Source organism: Apteryx mantelli, chromosome 1 (genome assembly GCF_036417845.1).
Source record: "Apteryx mantelli isolate bAptMan1 chromosome 1, bAptMan1.hap1, whole genome shotgun sequence".
In the NCBI taxonomy this organism is placed as follows: domain Eukaryota; kingdom Metazoa; phylum Chordata; class Aves; order Apterygiformes; family Apterygidae; genus Apteryx; species Apteryx mantelli.
In genome coordinates this window covers 27,987,723-28,004,942 of record NC_089978.1, presented here as the reverse complement: position 1 = coordinate 28,004,942, position 17,220 = coordinate 27,987,723, and the positions used below count along the sequence as shown (strand labels likewise).

Genomic DNA, 17,220 nt, shown 5'->3' with positions numbered 1-17,220 from the left:
ACTACCTTGCTTAACTGCAGGTTGCAGTCTCCCTCCCACATCATTCCTAAAGAGTTCTTTTGATGTTCCCTTTTACAGCTAACATTGCAGATATATCTAACTCTTAAGAAGACTACTTCCGTGTATGCCAAAACATAAATCTGAAATCCTAATTAAGCTGCTGTCAATGGAGCTCTTGACATGTGTGATACCCTCAATAACAGATATTCATAGTATAAGACTGATTAAAAAGAAGCATAAAGTTCAAGATCATAAGCAGAATGTCTCTGTAAACCCTTCAGGTTTATTATTGACTGTTATTCTCCACTCCCAAATTAAATATCTTTGCACATATTTTCCTCTAAAATATTAATTTAAATCTATAGCCAGAGGCTCTTGTTATATGGAAAACTGTCATAATAGAGTTTTTTTAATAAAATTTAGTAATCATATAATGTATCTTCATCTTCATGTTGCAAACCATTTTTATCACAAAACTCTCATACCAGCAATTAGTTTCTTTATTTTATAGATGATAAAACCTGATGCAGAGGTAACTTTTTAAACTCACAGACAGTTAAGAACAAACTCAGGATTAAATTTAGGCATTCCAGCTCTCTTCCTTCTCCAAATTCCTGTTTTTAGAAAACTCTATCAGAGTATTTGTGCTCTCAATTTTACAATTGGGTCATTCAGACCTTCCTAGCAAAACATTATCTAAAATGAGTAAAAACAAAAACAAACACAATAAATTGACTGATTTAAAATGAAAGCACAAATTCTTAAAGTGATGGGAACAAAGATATTATGTGTTTTTAAATGCAACTGAACTGAAATATTTTGTTTCAGAACATTTCTAATAAAGTCAACGATCAGAAAGGCATTCAAATGCTTTAATGCAGAAACAACAAAATTAAGATACTCAGAAAATCTCCTAATAATGCCAATATATTAAAAAAGATAGATGTGTAACTGAAAATATTAAAAATTATGATCCTCTACATAACATCTAATCCCTTTCCTCCCCACCCCAAACGAAAAAGATCACTTAAAACTGTTGATTTATTACCTATGTCTCTCAAAATCTTATCCAGAAAATCCTTCAAAATATTCTTAGTCTTCATTTTGCTTTTAATAATTTAAAATTCAATCATTATTGCACAGCGATTATATGCAATTTTACATCTCATTAACCCTGCTTTGTTTTAATTATAAAGATCCTTTGTTAGATTCCTTTAAATGATCCAGTTTATAATTTCAGGTTATCCTAGGGAGCACTTTAATTCAGCTGCACATTCATCAACTGTTTATGTCCTGTTAATTGTTGACAACTGCACAATTGCGTTCTCTAGCTATGATTGATGAATTGCATTCACAAGTTTAGCTATTAAGTAGAATAAATATTTATAACAATTTCCACTTAAAGGATTGTTATCTTTATTCCCAAAAGGATAAATTAAAAACGGATGGGCTGATTGTAAAGAAGAGCAAACATTCTACTAATGCTCACACATTTATTCTAAGACATGTTTATGACAAAAGTATATGGAGGAACATGTGTCTAAGGGCAGTTTGATTAGGCATTTGTTTGACTGGATTTAAGCAGCAGTTCTTAATTATTACTACCTTTTGAAAAGTTATTGCTAGAGGGAGTAGAAAGTCTACTGATAACTTAATACTTGAGCTAAAAAAAATGCAGATATGGGATTTGTTCAGAACAAGCATTTTCTCAACAGTGAGCATGCAATAATATCTGATCTTATTATCCAGTGCTACTGTAAGCAAAAACAGTTTACAAGAACTTTCCACTTAAAAAAAAAAGGTTGAGAAAATAAAAAGGGGCAGAATAGCTTTCCATATTACCATCCAAGAACATGAGCTTACTATAATTACTCAGTCTATTATTGCGCAACATTTATTGTATAATAATGTGCAGTAGATGACCTACTTAGATGAGCCCTATTATTGTGTAAACTCATATGCTACTTTGTAGCAAGAATTTCCAATTAAAAGGACTACACTTCCAACTAGTATATTGTAATGTAACTTCAGTGCTTGCAATGAATCTAAGAGAATTTGTACCAACCAAAAATCTGATATAAAGGTACACATTCCTATTTTCCAGATAGCAGTGTTCCTATATTCCTGATCTCTGATATTTTCCAGTCTTCTTTTCAAATGAATGGATTCACGATAGAAATAACAGCTAGACAAAAAAAAAATCCTACTGTAAAAAAGAGACCATTTCGACAACAGATGATTTGGTATTTCAGTATTGGTAATGACATACTATCAGTAAAAAAAACAAATCACACACAAAATGACAAAATCTCTTCAATGGGCACATTACTATGAATATTTTTATTCAACTGCACATATCAAGAAATCTAGATTTAAATGGATCTAATTTCCTGGCCAATGAAAGTGACATACATGACACAAGTGGCTGCATTTGTCTTTGGCATTCCACTACCAGCAAGGCCAAAGAGTGCCCCATTATTGCCCAGCTGTCTGGCTGAAAGTACTGTCAAGTATTGCACAGAGTAGAAGATGTAAACAGACACAGCATTAAAATTACCTGAGGATTGATAATAAAGCATCTTAACAACTTGCAAAAGCAAGGCAGCTCTTATAAATGTGATGTTCTGTGTGTTACACAAGACTTGAATTGGACCAGAAATTCTAGATAAAATAATTCCTTATGAACTGATAATATAATGAAGGGCATCCGTACAATGAATGCTGTGCTCCTAAAACAGATGGAGCAGCAGATGGATTTACAGATTGGGCTCCCTAGACTGTCTCGGTAAAACAACCTTGCTGCTCAGTAAGATGGTAGTTCAACTCTCAGATAAATCCAGAGCCATATACAGCTCACAGGGGCTTTATTTTCTTTGGTCAATAAACAAAAATGTAAGAACGTATACATTTCCAAGTTAAATATTTGTTACGCAAAGTATCTAAACAATAAACCTCTTAATTAAAATGGCCTTTTCACAATCTTTTTGGAACAGATGGTGAGAAAGTATTATCACCCAATGGAATAAAATGCAAAATGACTACTTGTTCAAAAGCTTTAAAATTAATTACCTTCCTTCATTGATGAGCTCAATAAATGCAAGTCCTGCATTCTTCTGAATAGAATTTTGCCATTCCTAAGAAGATAAAACATAACATGATCAAAAACCAAGGATTTTAAACAGTGCTTCTGAAACTGACCTGGACAACTGCCTAAGGAGCTTGAACTGAGCTTGAACTTCTTAATTTAATGCTGTTCTTTCTTTCAAAGGTCTTTCTTTCAAAGACCTGATCATTTAAAAACTGTAATTCATTCTGATTTGCAAATTAATTTTAGGTGGTCATGTTTTCTATACCTCCCTTCAAGCAAACTTTGTTTTCCTTGTCTGGAGGAAAAAAAACTTGTTTCTCCAATTCGTACAGCTGCTTAATGAGTATATGAGGTGCAACAAAGTACAGTGGTATCAGTTTCTTCATCACTTTACTCCACTGTTACACTGTTTACATTTAAGGATATAAGCAGGCAATCTGTGTACCATCCATCCATCCTTGAGTTCATTCTTTTTTTTTCCCCATTTTGAGTGAAAACAAAAATAGTAGCTAATAACAAACTGAGACTTTTAAATTCTTTTAATATTAATATGGATTTCCAAGGTCAACTTTTGAAACTGACTTAAACCATTTAATAGATATTAAATGATAACAACTTTTTATATCATACACCACTGGATTAAAGAGAAAATTCTCAATCTATAATTAACAGCTTTTTGCCATACAACCTACCATCTCTATCCCACAAACAGATTTTTGACAGTTGAGATAAAAAAGGTCAGGACATCTCTCTAGCAAGTAAAGGTAACTTTCTTTTGGGATAATTCCTTACAACTTTTCTTTAAGTGTAATAAACACTTCCTTTTGATTACTGAGAAGAAATCAAGACACATTAGCTAGATTACATTTCAGAAAGAAATTTCCTAGTCTAAGACTTCAGACCATAAGCAAAAATGGGTAGAGAGAGTTACAGTTACAGAACTATTCTGTTTTACATTTCCTTTTTCCAGGCCTAAAAATTCAGGCAGAAATTCCCAAAGCTTGTTTCCTGACTCAAGCAGTAAAATTGCTTTGCACAGGGTTAGAAAGTTTTCTCAAAGAATGCTTGTGAAAACTACTAAGTAACCAGCAAGGTTCTTCTTGCTGATCCCATAGAAATTTGGAGATTTGGCCAAGTCACACGTCTTTGGAAGAAATAACCATATTCTTGTACTCATGATAGGATTTATGAGAGGTAAACTGCTAAAATACCCAAATAATGAGCATATTCTTAACCCATTTCTCAGCAGAAATCTTGATTAGGGAAGATGGAGTATCTGCACTCATGCCACTAACTTGTGCGCTAGAAAATCATTACGTCAGATCCGTTGTTAAGTGGTGTTGATTTTGTTCTTTTCCAAATCCAGCAACTGAGGCAAGCCTAACTGGAAGCAATTCAGTCTCTTTGGTATAACATAGAGTCACTCTGATAGACTAAGAAGGAAAGGATTCAGTTGCCTAAACATAGCTGTGTAGTGCCATTTTAAGTACGTTCAGTTATCCTATCTACCTGTGTCTGGAGGAGATCAAGGGATTCCTGCAAGTCTTTTATCAGATCTTTCTGCCTCATGCCAATGTCTCAGACACTTCAGGACATCCAAAATGGCTAACTGGATTTTAGGTGTCATATCTCAGCCTCAAATAGCATCAGATGCAGAAGCTAATGAATCTCTCCCTATGTCTCCATAGGTGGAAAATCTCACCAATTTAGCCAGATTAGTTCTTCACGATAAAGGTGTGTGAAACTCCACCTGTCTGCTATCTATCAAAAACTAGTGGAAAAAATAAAAATGAAGAACCACAAAGAAGCCAGGACTCCTCATTCACACCTTGCTTCACAAAGAACTCACTATAAATCCCACCTCTCATTGCTGATCCACAAATAAGATAATAATTATTACTACTACATTTTCTTCTCAATGTTAGGCAGAATTTAATACAACAGACTCATGATCCTGAGATGCAAACTAAACCTGTGAAGAGACACCCGGTTTTCTTTTTTCCTGTTTGTTTTTAGAAGAGCCAAACACTATACTATTTTAAAAAGCGAAATACTTAGAGGGATTGGAAATGCTATCATTAAAATTGCCTTTGCAATCCAAATTCAGATCACTGCATGAATTTTAAGAACTGGGTTAAGACTGGCAGCTATGTGCTCACAGAATCTGAAGCAATTGGATTATAATATGTTAGTTTCCATAAAAAGTCTGTCCGGCCCTCAAGATGCAAGAAACTCAAGGATATGCACCGAAAGTAACAGATGCAGTGATGGGTGCTTGGAAAATTTGTAGAATCATAGTGTGGACATTTAGTTATTAGCAGCTAACTGCTTGAATAACTACACTACATCCCAGGCGGTTTTGGTGTATTATGCATCGTCTGAGTCTTAAAACAAGAGCTGGGAGACTCTGCTGTGCACCAAAATTGCTCATGCCAATTACACACAGAAGTAATGGAAGATTTTGCCAAAAGCCTGTACCAGGAAATTTTTTCTACAGCAGTACATTGTCCTTTCTTCCCTTAGGAAAATGCTCCCACTTCATAGGGCAGTGGGGATGGTCATGGCCATTACTGCCAAAAGCGCAAGGAATAAGGAATTCCTCTTGATCACAAGCAGGGTACAGAAGACTTAGGGATAGAGACACTTTTGAAAACTGTCTAAAAACCTAAGTGTTGAAGAACAACAACATTTACTACTTCTTTGTACTAAAATCAGGAAGATGATATTAAATTTCATTTTTAATTTTACCACTGTTGAAAAAAAATCCAAAAATTGCCTTTGTTCACAATAACTAACCATTATAACTTTAGAGATTGAATTACATTACTGTTCAGTATGGGTGTGTTAGAAATATTTTGTTATGCAAATTTCTATAGACAACACACAGAAAATGATTAGGATTCTGGCAAAAAAAAAAAATCAGACCTAACTTGGCCTCCTCCTCTCTTCTGATATTGTTGCTTGAAAAGCACCACTGCATCCAGAAAGCACCAGTACAGATTCCCTGACAGAAAGTTCAGAGTGAATCCAGTTATGAAACTGCCCATGCAGAGGAGGAGAGGAGATGAATAAAACTGGGATGACAGTAAAAGGCTAAAACTCCTAAATAATGAACTATAACTCAGTACAGATATTACTTCAAACTTAGTTTTATTTTTTCAATCCATGATTTGTATTTTATTATTTGCTGATATTCTTACAATGTCTGCTTTCTATACGATTGTATTTTCCTAGCTTATTTCTTTAAGATTCTCCAGTCCCTATTACAATAAAATAAAGGCCTGACAATATTTGCAAATTTAGTGTTCCTGATTTGTGTAGCATGTTAAACTGATACCAGAAAAATTGCATAGACAAAAAATAACAGTGAAAGACCAAAAAAACCCCGAACAACTAAGCCTGGCAACCTAAGAACCTTTTTTCGGTTTATATGGTATTTCCTTCCAAATGAACCTTTGCTTACAATCCCTTTTTGGATCTATATTCACGGTGATCAGCAAGAAAAACTTTTTAATAAAATCTTGTGATACTATTTAAAACTACATAACTAATTTGACATGAAATATCTTTATACAAAAAAGAATAGTTATCCTTAGGGTTTTCATAGTCTGCATGAGAGCTCTCACCCTTTTCAATTTCTATAAGGAAGTCTAAAATTGCTTCACAATTTATAAGTTTTTCAACAAACTGCAGTTAGTGAGGAGACAGATTCATGGTCACCCTATACCCTACAACTCTCCTTCCACTACAAGAGTTACAATCTCAATCACTTTTAGCTTCTCCGGAACTTTCTCTTCTCCATGTCTTACACTTACCGAGTATTTTTTTTCTTCTTTTTGTCTTACTGAATCTATATTGAATTTTCTAGCCTTAGATATTAAGAACTCAGTTAATACTTCGGTTCTTCAATTACTGTATTTTAAGCATATTTTCTTGACACAGATGCAATTCTATGACATTGATTCTCTTGTTTCTGGATCCTTGAAATGTCTGGAGAAAAGTCTTGTATGGAGCTATATATATGCAACCTTTCACTGGGATAAGGGAGAGGAAACTTCTTTACATATATGTCTTTACAATTCACAACATGCCTGTATTTTACCTTGCGTTTGAATTCTACGTTGTGAAGTTGCCTCCTAAAATCACCAATAACTTGCTTTACTTTGGTTAAGTGGAAAGATTCAAAGGAAATGTTATGAGACCAAAGAAATTTTTCTTTATTGCAAAAAAAAATCATTAGAATAGGTATGAGCAGAAAATTTAATTGAGTTGAAGATACAGACTTATAAAATTTTAAGTAGATTGTACAATTTTAAGGTTAATAGGACTGTTCTTTCCATTCCTAGAAGAACTGAGTAAAGGAATTGGAGTCTTAAAGCCTTCCATTACTGTTTGGAATGAAGAATCAGATCTAAGCATTCCAATGTTATTGCCTTCCCCTCTGCAACACACACACACTCACATATACCCTGCCGATAGATTAGAAATGAAATGTATTTTTGGTCTACTCTTTCAAGTGAATTTGAGGTCAGTTTTAGGATTCTATGATAGGTCATTCTTTTTTAGAAATGACTATTTCCCATAATAAGGAAGTTGCAGAATGTCTGACAACATCCTCCTGCAAGGCAAATCTCAAGTACTGGAATCCACTGGGCTTCTGGCCAAATCACAGAACAGAAAAAGAATGTGAAACTTTCACAACACAATTTATGTGAACATGCCTTAAAAAAGGCAGCAAAGGTATAAGAAAGGTATTTAGATTTCAGTTTCACACGGTGAAAGTCTCCTTTTTTTCTGTGCTTTCCTGACTTGGAGTAATGCATTAACCTTTTTCTTTCTTGGAAACACATAAAACCATTGCCCTTCAGATCATCTGCAATAATTACCCAATTTTTCTCCAAAATGAAGTCAAATGTGCTCAGAGGAACACTTCATTGGTATTTAAACAAAAAGAGAAAAAAATACCCAAATTGCAAAAACATTTACATTATCCAGAACACTAGAGAAAAGGGCAAATTTATTTTGGCGATAGAATATTAACCTTAACTGCTTTGTAGAAATTCTGGTACATCTCCATAACTTCTCCAGTTTACTTCATGACAGGAAAAGTAGTTATTAAGAGGTTTAAAATTATCATTAACAACCTGTGGTGCTACATATGGATAATTATGCTAAAAGCCAGTGCAGTTAATATTTGACCTTTTTGATGTTAGGGGTGCATACAGATCTGAAGTTTTCCAAAACACACCAGTACAGTGAACACTTTTTGATGTTCTGAAAACTACTGTTTACATTGTCTCCGTGATATGAACAATGAAAAACAATGAACTATTGTATATTAATGAGCTCTTGCATCCTCTCTCAGTCCTTCACAAAATACCAGCTGACTCCTGGCTTTCTAAGTGTTTTGGTATCTGGGCTAAGACCTTCCTAAATTGTAGGCAACTTCATAGAGAAGTCAGGGGAAGATACCTTGACATATTAGGATATGGGGGAGGTAATTCCTACAGTGTTCTGATCTGGCCTGTTTTAGCACAAATTTAGAGGAGGTTCAGATCAGCATCTCACTAATTGTAATAACTGTAAATAGTCTTTGACAAGGACTCGCCAGTGAAAGCATCAGATGTTCCATGATGACCCAGATATAAAAATAAGATACTGGAGAGTGAAGAGAATCTGCTTATTACTAAAGGCAAAGCACAGGTGTACCTTTCTGAGTGGAGAGGGATCTGGAAAGACATCTCTCAGAATAATCAAGAAAATAAAATTGCCCAACAAGTAGAAAAGAATACACTGATGGTTTCCATTTGAAAGTTATATTATCAGAAGCAGATGGAGAAGAGATGAAGACTGAGATTGGGCTAGAAGACATTCCACACATGGACGAGAAATTAATGCAAGGAAACTCTCTGACACCCCTTTAATTTAAGAAGACAATGCAAAATGATGACCTTTTGGAAAACTTTCAGAATTCTAGAAAGCAAGTGAGAAACACTGAGAAGAAATCACTCAACTCCCAGAACAAGAAAATTTAAAGGAAAAAGAGTTTTCTACTTCCCCTGTAGGCCTAAAGATAGTCTATTTTTGTTGTATTAGTTAGAATTCACTTCTGGTTTTGGTAATTGCACTTAGTGTGTATATCAATATATTTATGTAGAGGCCATGTTGTGGATTATGAGCAGCCCAAAATAAACACCAGCACATAAGTAAAGCAGATGTTTATGTTGTGCCATATTTGGTAATGGATAAGGACAGAAGAAATGGTTTGTCTCTCTGTCTGGACCATTATATAGTCCAAATATAAATATTACAGAATATTTGACAATATTAGAGACAGTGCCAGTTTCAGCTAAAAAGACTTGACTTATTGAGTCACAAGACTTATTGAGTTAAGTCTAATCTTAGACTGATAAAAAGCAAAATTACAAATCCCAGTTTGGAGCTAGGTGACAGACTGTTTTCATGTACCTTTCTAGAACTTTGCCCCATGTACAAAAATCTGTGGGTTTTTCGGGGGTTTTAACTTATTTTTCCCATCAAATGTCAAAACTTCTCTTTTTTTTCTTGATATTTATTTAAAGAAATTAATGACTACCATGTTTCTTTTCATTATATACTTAGGGATCAATCCTGCAAACACCTAAGCATATGCTTAAAATTGAATAAAATCATTTATATTTAATTTATGTATATTATATGATGAAATGAATCATATGCTCAAATATTTAAAGGACTGAAGTCTTTGGGTGAATAGATATGTGTTTTTCTGGCTGTGGCTGTGCCAGCTGACAATGCAATCCTCTATGAGTGACTGCTACCTCCTCTGAACTAGTAGCTCACTCACTTAGGTACATCTTATTTCAAGCATTCAAATTAACTCAGTTAATTTTGGCTGAAATATGTTAGGGAAAATCTCAGGAGATACCCTGATGACAGAATGGGGGAGGGGGGGAGTACAGTAATTTCCAAAGGAAAAGGAATGACAAGTAACTAAGGTAGTGACCTCTTCAGTTGGCACTGATGGAGCCAGAAAAGGGCAAGTTTCCTACATCCTTTCTTCTTGTAATCTTATTAGAGCTTGCGTATGATGGAAGTTGAAACGTTTACACTTAACTTCATTTTTAAACAACAGATTTACTTCATCCAGAGTAAACAGGTGGATATTAGTTTATGTTTATCTTAAACCTCCTTGTAATTAACTTAAGCTAAACCACAATAAGAGGTTCCCCTAGGGCATGGTTCCACACACCTGCTCAGTAAAAAAAAAAAAAAAAAAAAAAAAAAAGAAAAGCCTAAGAGCATGGTTTCATGATCAGTTTAATCTGATCTAAGACTCTGATATTGCCACAGGGCAATCCTTCTCTTCTACAGCTCCGGCTATCCTACCTGCCACTTGCTATGAGTTATTGCTTTCACGGCTACTCTAGAAGTACAATCAGTTGAAAATTACTGTTTTTATGGGATTACTTTTCATTTGGATCTGTAAACTGATGTGACTATTTCCACCACTGCATGTATTGGTGAAAGGGAATGAGGAGGAATATGCAGCTAAGCAGAGAGAGGGCATGCTACCTCTGCCAGTGTCAGTTTGATCAGAGATAAGTATGAGCTGAATATTGAAACTGAAATCAAAAATATGATTCCATTAGAAGCAAAGATCTGAATTTACAGCTTGCTGCCATGAAAACATGAACAGTGTTTTCTCTCTTTTCTCTGCAACCATGAACCCTTCCCTTTGAATAGTTCTGATGGTTTTTGGACTTGGGCCTATGCTAGCTTAACTCACTAAACCACGAAAAAAAAGTCTGTACAGTTTTCAGTTGTGTTTGTGAGTTAAAGAGGCTTATGAGGGGTCAGTTGAATGCCAGCACTGGTACAGAGGTGACTTTGTGAAGTCATGCTGGAAAAATGCATCCCTGAAACAGTCATAGGGTATGTATGCATGCGTGTGCGTAGTACAGAAAGAAAGCTTAACTGTCTTAAGATGGAACCTGATAAGACACCTGTTAGGATGGTGCTTGATAAGAAGGCACTGTAGAGCAGAGCTGGAGAACTCCTGCTAAAGCTTGTCTAGAGACCCTTGAATATAATTTGTTTAGTAACAAAAAGCATGCACTGTGTTTCTATCATATGAATGCCATGTTTCGCAGCTTCTGCTGGTGAGCAGTAGGGACCAGGAAGGGATTTTTTTTTGCTTGGTTTCTGTGTTGGGCAGCTGCCAGCCTTTGAAACCCAAGTGATACACCATACCTTGATGTGGGATGCACATTTAAACATACTAGTGCTTTTAGTATTGAAATCTCTCCAATGCTTGGTTGGTGGGTCTTGTGTATGTTCTCAGAGCTAAAGTGATCAACAGATTTGCTCAGTGAGAATTTCCTTCCAACTCTGACTGGCACGGGACATCAGGTTTTCATTTTCATTGGAATGGGATTAATTTCTTGATACTGTTTCAAAATTTTTCTTGCCATATTCACTTAGGACAACTGGCGATGTACTCATTTCCCATCTTCCTCTCATTTTGGCATTTTATAGTTGTGACGGCAAACAGTATAGAAGTACATAACTACTAAGTTTTACATGTGTCAAACTGCTGCAGAGTGTTTTCTGGACTGTGCTGCAAGGGACTAGATCTTTTACAGATCCTTTTTGACTAAGTATGTACTGCACGGCTGCTTGCGATATGGACGGAGAGACTGGATTCAACCCAAGCAGTTTCTAAATTTCCAGGTTAAAAGAAAAGACAATTTGAACAGATATGACTCATTTGTGAAGCTAACACTGTTAACCAAAGTTTGAAATGCTTTAGCTAATGCCCACTTTATCCAACAATTATGTATTAGTTATGCAATTATGTAAAGTTATGGATATAGTCTTAGTATAGTTTGTTTTCTAAGACACTTCCATAACTTTTCATAAAAATAATTTCATGAAAATAAAAATATTTACAGAAGCTACTTATAGCTTAATTATAAGAAGGATCATTTGAGCATTATCATTTATTTGAGAATCTCCTAACAGGTTTTAATTGCCAGTCTTAAATAAAACATGTTCTTGGTTACATGCAATATTCCTTTTCCTCACTTCCAAAATAATTTTTTTGTAAATGCCTATTTACAATGGATAGCATCCAAAAGAAATACTTTTCCTCAATACACTGATTCAGGAGCAGATTATTTTCATTCTAGTTTTGATATTTCCTTTGGAGACTCCTGAATTATGATCTTGATCAAACTTCTTGATCAAGCATTTCTCCCTGCTAATAGATAAGATACAGAAAAATAAAGGTGGTATATGACAAGACTCCTTTGGGATAACATCACTCTGTTTCTGCAGAAGCTGTATCTCCAAAGGGAAAATTTGCAGAAGATCTGGAAGTAATTATAAATTATTGTAGTGTTTGGGGAAAAAAATTAAGAAAAAGTTTACTGAAAACTAAATTTGCTTTTGAAAAGGAACTGCCCTGCAAAAATTAATGTATTTTTTTCTAATTGTATGGTTTATTTAAGAAATCTGCCGCACAAAACAGCAACACAGCTGTGACATGCACAACCAGGCTGAAGGAACAAAGACTAGCTAATCAAGCACAGATCTTGTCAAACATAACACATCTTCATCCATTTTATGTTAAAATAGACTAAATCCAAATGAAAATGCCTGCTTTATGGAAAGTGAAAACCATTCCATGTTTACTATAAATTTCATGGAAAAAACATATTTCAAGTTCAGGAATGTATGCTTTTAGTTTATACAGGAAATAGAAAATGAAGCCCTCAAATTAATCTCATTTTTAGTCTAATGAAATGGGTGATACTAGGAAAAACAAAAAAAGGTTGGGGGGAAGCAAGTTATGGTATGAGAGATGGTCTGAAAATACAGAGTAGAACTTTTTTTCTTCTTCAAGCCCACAAATGATGCACTATCCTTACAGGAGTTCCTTTAAAACTTAAAATGTATTTTTCACAGAAACTCCAAATTCCTTTGGGGGGAAAGACTTGATTGCATATCCCTCAGAGTCTAAAAGGCTGCCCATATGAACTGAATTATCCATGACATGTACCTTCAGACATTTGTAATGTGATATTTCATGTAAATTTAGACCATACCTTGGACGTGAGCCGCTGGCAATGTTGAGTTTATTCAGGAGCTCAGATAAGAAAAAAAATTCTGACATCCTTGCTAATCTGTAGTCGTTAACATGGAATTTCCAACATAAAGAGCATAAAAGCATCTAATTTGCTGTAGCAAATGAAAGGAAAACAAACTTTGCATTTCCCTTTCCTTTTCAATGTCTAAAGTTACTCTGTTCTGTGCACACAAAATTGTACTTTTCAAAGGTTTTTAATACCGTCATCTATCTTTTGAATGACACACATTTCAAACTTCCCCACATAACCTGTAGAATGTCATTCAATTTGAATATGAAGGATTTACCCATGTCAGGAAGAAAAGCCCCAGTTACATTAGGTTTACTAAAAAAACACAGTATACATAGTCTTTCCATTCTGCAGTACTCAACTCATCTTATGGAGAAGATCAGGTAAGCCCTGTCCGTTTTTATATACCAATGAGCTAATCTCCTTTCCTGAGGACACTAACTCCTAATCTCCTAATTCCCGGTTTTGTTAGTTATATACTGGATTATGGCGTTTGCCTGTCTGCCATTCTCTTTTCTTGTAGCTATGTTATAAATCATGTCCTATTAGTATTTTTGTAGCATTTACCTAGTGTTTTCTTTTGACATTTAGTTTTAAAAATTGAAATAGACGATTTAACTAAATTTTTCATGCAGATGAATGGAACTGCAGACCTGATTGCTTGGTGCACCTATAGGATGAAATACAATATCCTGTGCAGATACAATTTACAAAAGCAACTTGTTTACAGCTGGTAAAGAGGGGAGAAGAAGGCAATTTGCACCACTACAGCCCTCTATTGACCATTTCCTATAGAAACACTCAGTATCATTCCACCAACAATGTTATAGCATTAGCTTCTTAAGTACTTGGTAATAAAGAGGCAGCAGGGTACAAATTTTTCCATATTTAGAAGATAAGGAAATAAACGTAAAACATCAGATGGGGTATAAAAATTTTAAATTGCAGTTTTCCCAAGTAATTGAGTAGATGGAAAAGAGCTCTCTCCCACACAAACATTAGAGAATCTGAATAAATGTTCAAAATTTCAAAATGATTAAGCTTTTCACATTATTTTAGGTATAAAATGAAGCTTATTTTCAAAATACTTGGCTATTTTGAAACAATAAATAACTTGCATAAGAGTCATAAAAATACAAATTGATTTATCTACATTTGTTACATAGCTTTACTGGGATGTCTTAAAAAAAAAGCATTGCAGAAAGAGCTTAAATTTCTCTCTCTTCCTTTCAATCAATATTTGAGGCAAAGTTTCATCTCTAGGGCCCTTAATGGCAGGAATTCCTGGAGCCAGCAAATGAGTAATGTTAAACCTATGATTAGATGATGAGGCCATCAAAGACACTAGACCCTAATGCTACATTCCACTTTATCCCTGAGAACTGCAGTAAAACCAAAGGCTAAGAACGAAAGGACTGTAAGTTATTCCTCCCCTACAGTAAAGATTTCAAAAGCTGTTATTAAAAAAAAAAACAAATTTCATGACATGACCATAAGGCTTAAAAGCCTTCTTTTGGAATTTTCCTGGAACCCAGGACTCGCCCATTAGGTAACAAATTTTTCAAATGCCCTGCAGGAGAAGGTTTGAAGTTCAAACCCCACTGAGGATTCCTGCCAGGGATGTATTTTTCTTTTACTTTTCCCTAACCAATATCCATCTTGGCTAAAGAGAAAAAAAAAGGAAGGAAAAAAAAGGAAAACAAGATCTAATGATTTCCTTATGACACAAGCTTGAAGAAATGCAACCTATGGACTGGCAAACAGCAGGTAAGTTGGAACCCCCCCTAGAAACTCGTTGGGCTTTAGTACATTTTTGGTGCATATTTTCAATGTTCACAGTGAATGGTCACAGAAACTATAAAGTATTTTTTCTTGGTAATAATGTAACAATAAACCTGGGCATTTTATATACTAACCTGGTATGAGTTTAACTGCTATTTTAAATCTGTGAGGAACTTGGTAAGTGATATACTGTTAATAAGTCTTTAGAGAAGTGTAAAAAATTGTGAAGTTATCTGTAACTGTTAGGCAATTATTTGCCTTATATAAAATGAGCAAAATTCTAAAATGTCTGTTGATAACTTATTACTGGCAGTTTAAGGTGAAAGGCTATAAATATATGAAATTAGCTAAAAACACTTTTTTAAAAAGAAATGAAATTAAAATTAAGATGTAAACAATCAAAACACTATAAAGTGTTTTAGTTTTGATTATTTTAATTGTGATATCAATACAAAATCTTAATTGTTTCTGATTTTTCACAAAATAACTACTGGTATGCTAAAAAATTATAACTAAAACATTTTTAAGATAGAAATATTCTGTATCTGCGAGTTCTTGAGGGCTATTGAAATCATGTTCCTATACTCCTATATAAAACATGCAATAATTTGTGCCATGTATAACACAAGTAATAAAATCACCACAAAGTAAGGTGTTTAAAAGTTACAAATTCAAAGACCAATTTTAACATAAAATTATGAAAACAACATCCTATTCATATATTCTAAATAAGAACTGACTTGAAAAAGAGTTCATACACAGAAAAAGTGAATAACATACATTTTTCATACACTTCAAAAAATAAATGCATATATCCTTTGTACACCCTATGGATATAGAGATACTATACAGTATATGAAAAAAATACACCTTATATTGGAAGAGATGAATTTGTATTTTCCTATACTGAAATGGAAGAATGAAACAAGCAATACTCAATTCTTAGGTTGACAGTAACTTATCATTATGCAAAGAAACTAATACAGTTAAAACCAGAGAATGTCTTACCTGTGAACAAAGCAGCATAACAAGTTCAACCACTGAAGTACTCGACTTCATACAAACCAGACCTGCAATAAACAGTCAAAAGTGAATTTAAAAGATGGCTGATATTTAGTTATTATACCTCCATGGTTTTGAAATTCCATAAAATCTCTGTACTGTATACTTTCCATCACGCAAACTCACTGAAACAAGTTTCAAGCACAAATATCCTGAGCACTTCAGATTCAAACACACCTAAATGTTCAGGAAGCATCAAAGAATCACCTGGAATAATCTGCACCAGAGGCAGGCCAGAATGTTTTTTAAGTCTTTTTGGCATTTAGCTCTGTTCACTTTTTAGCACCCCCCCCCCAAATACCAATGTTGCCCAAAGCAATTTCATAAATGCCAAATAAAAGGACAATCTTTGGAAATGAAATGCTGTAAATTCTTTAGAATAACCTAATCAGATATTAACAGATAGTGAATGAGGCCTTTGTTTAGAAATTATTTACATTTTCTTCTGGTAATTGATTTTCTTGTAATTGAAAGTTTGAGCATTAATGAAAGAGGCAGTTGTGTGAAATGTTTTCTATTATAATTTGTAATCTATAGTTTGTAGTTTGTGTTTCTTAAAACAAACCTTGAATTAAACAATGTAATCATTGCTCACCATTTTGTACTTAACTTGAATAATCATAATAACATTACCACTACTGTTAATACTTGTTTACAGCTTTGGAAATGCAAATTTACTTTCTGAGAGAAGGATATCATATCTACGCATATAAAAGATGCATTCTAAAGAGACAAGGAGGAAATTATATTTCTATCATTAGCTTTAAATATGGAAGATTCTGTTTTCAAAAATCGTGTAGGCAACACATTGATATGATGGTTTAGGGCATAGAAACATTTTGGTTGTGTTATAAAAATGATAAATACACAACTATAAAGCTTACAACTAAGGACTAAGCAGGAGGCTGAAAAGCAAACTGATGTGCTTTAAGTAGGTTTCAACAAACAGTGATTAGAGACAAAAGCACTCCTACACAATAGCATGTATATTTATTGCGGGTAGTGGATAAATACCCTTTTGTGCCCATTTTGCTAACAACCCCATCCTTATTGTACAGTAACACAGAACAAGCTGTAAGAAGCCTCTAGGATTCCATTCTATCAGATATATGAGCAGACAGTTAACTAATG

The 17,220-nt window shown here is 34.2% G+C and overlaps 1 protein-coding gene across 1 annotated transcript in view; it reads right to left on the bottom strand.

Annotated features, from left to right (window-relative positions):
- NBEA (neurobeachin) overlaps positions 1-17,220 on the bottom strand; it is a 539,268-nt gene that overhangs the window by 248,987 nt on the left and 273,061 nt on the right. The window contains exons 35-36 of the mRNA XM_067291201.1: positions 16,036-16,097; positions 3,070-3,134 (exon numbers count right to left, since the gene is read on the bottom strand). Of these exons, the coding sequence (XP_067147302.1) occupies positions 3,070-3,134; positions 16,036-16,097 (127 nt within the window). The remainder of the gene's footprint in view (positions 1-3,069; positions 3,135-16,035; positions 16,098-17,220) is intronic.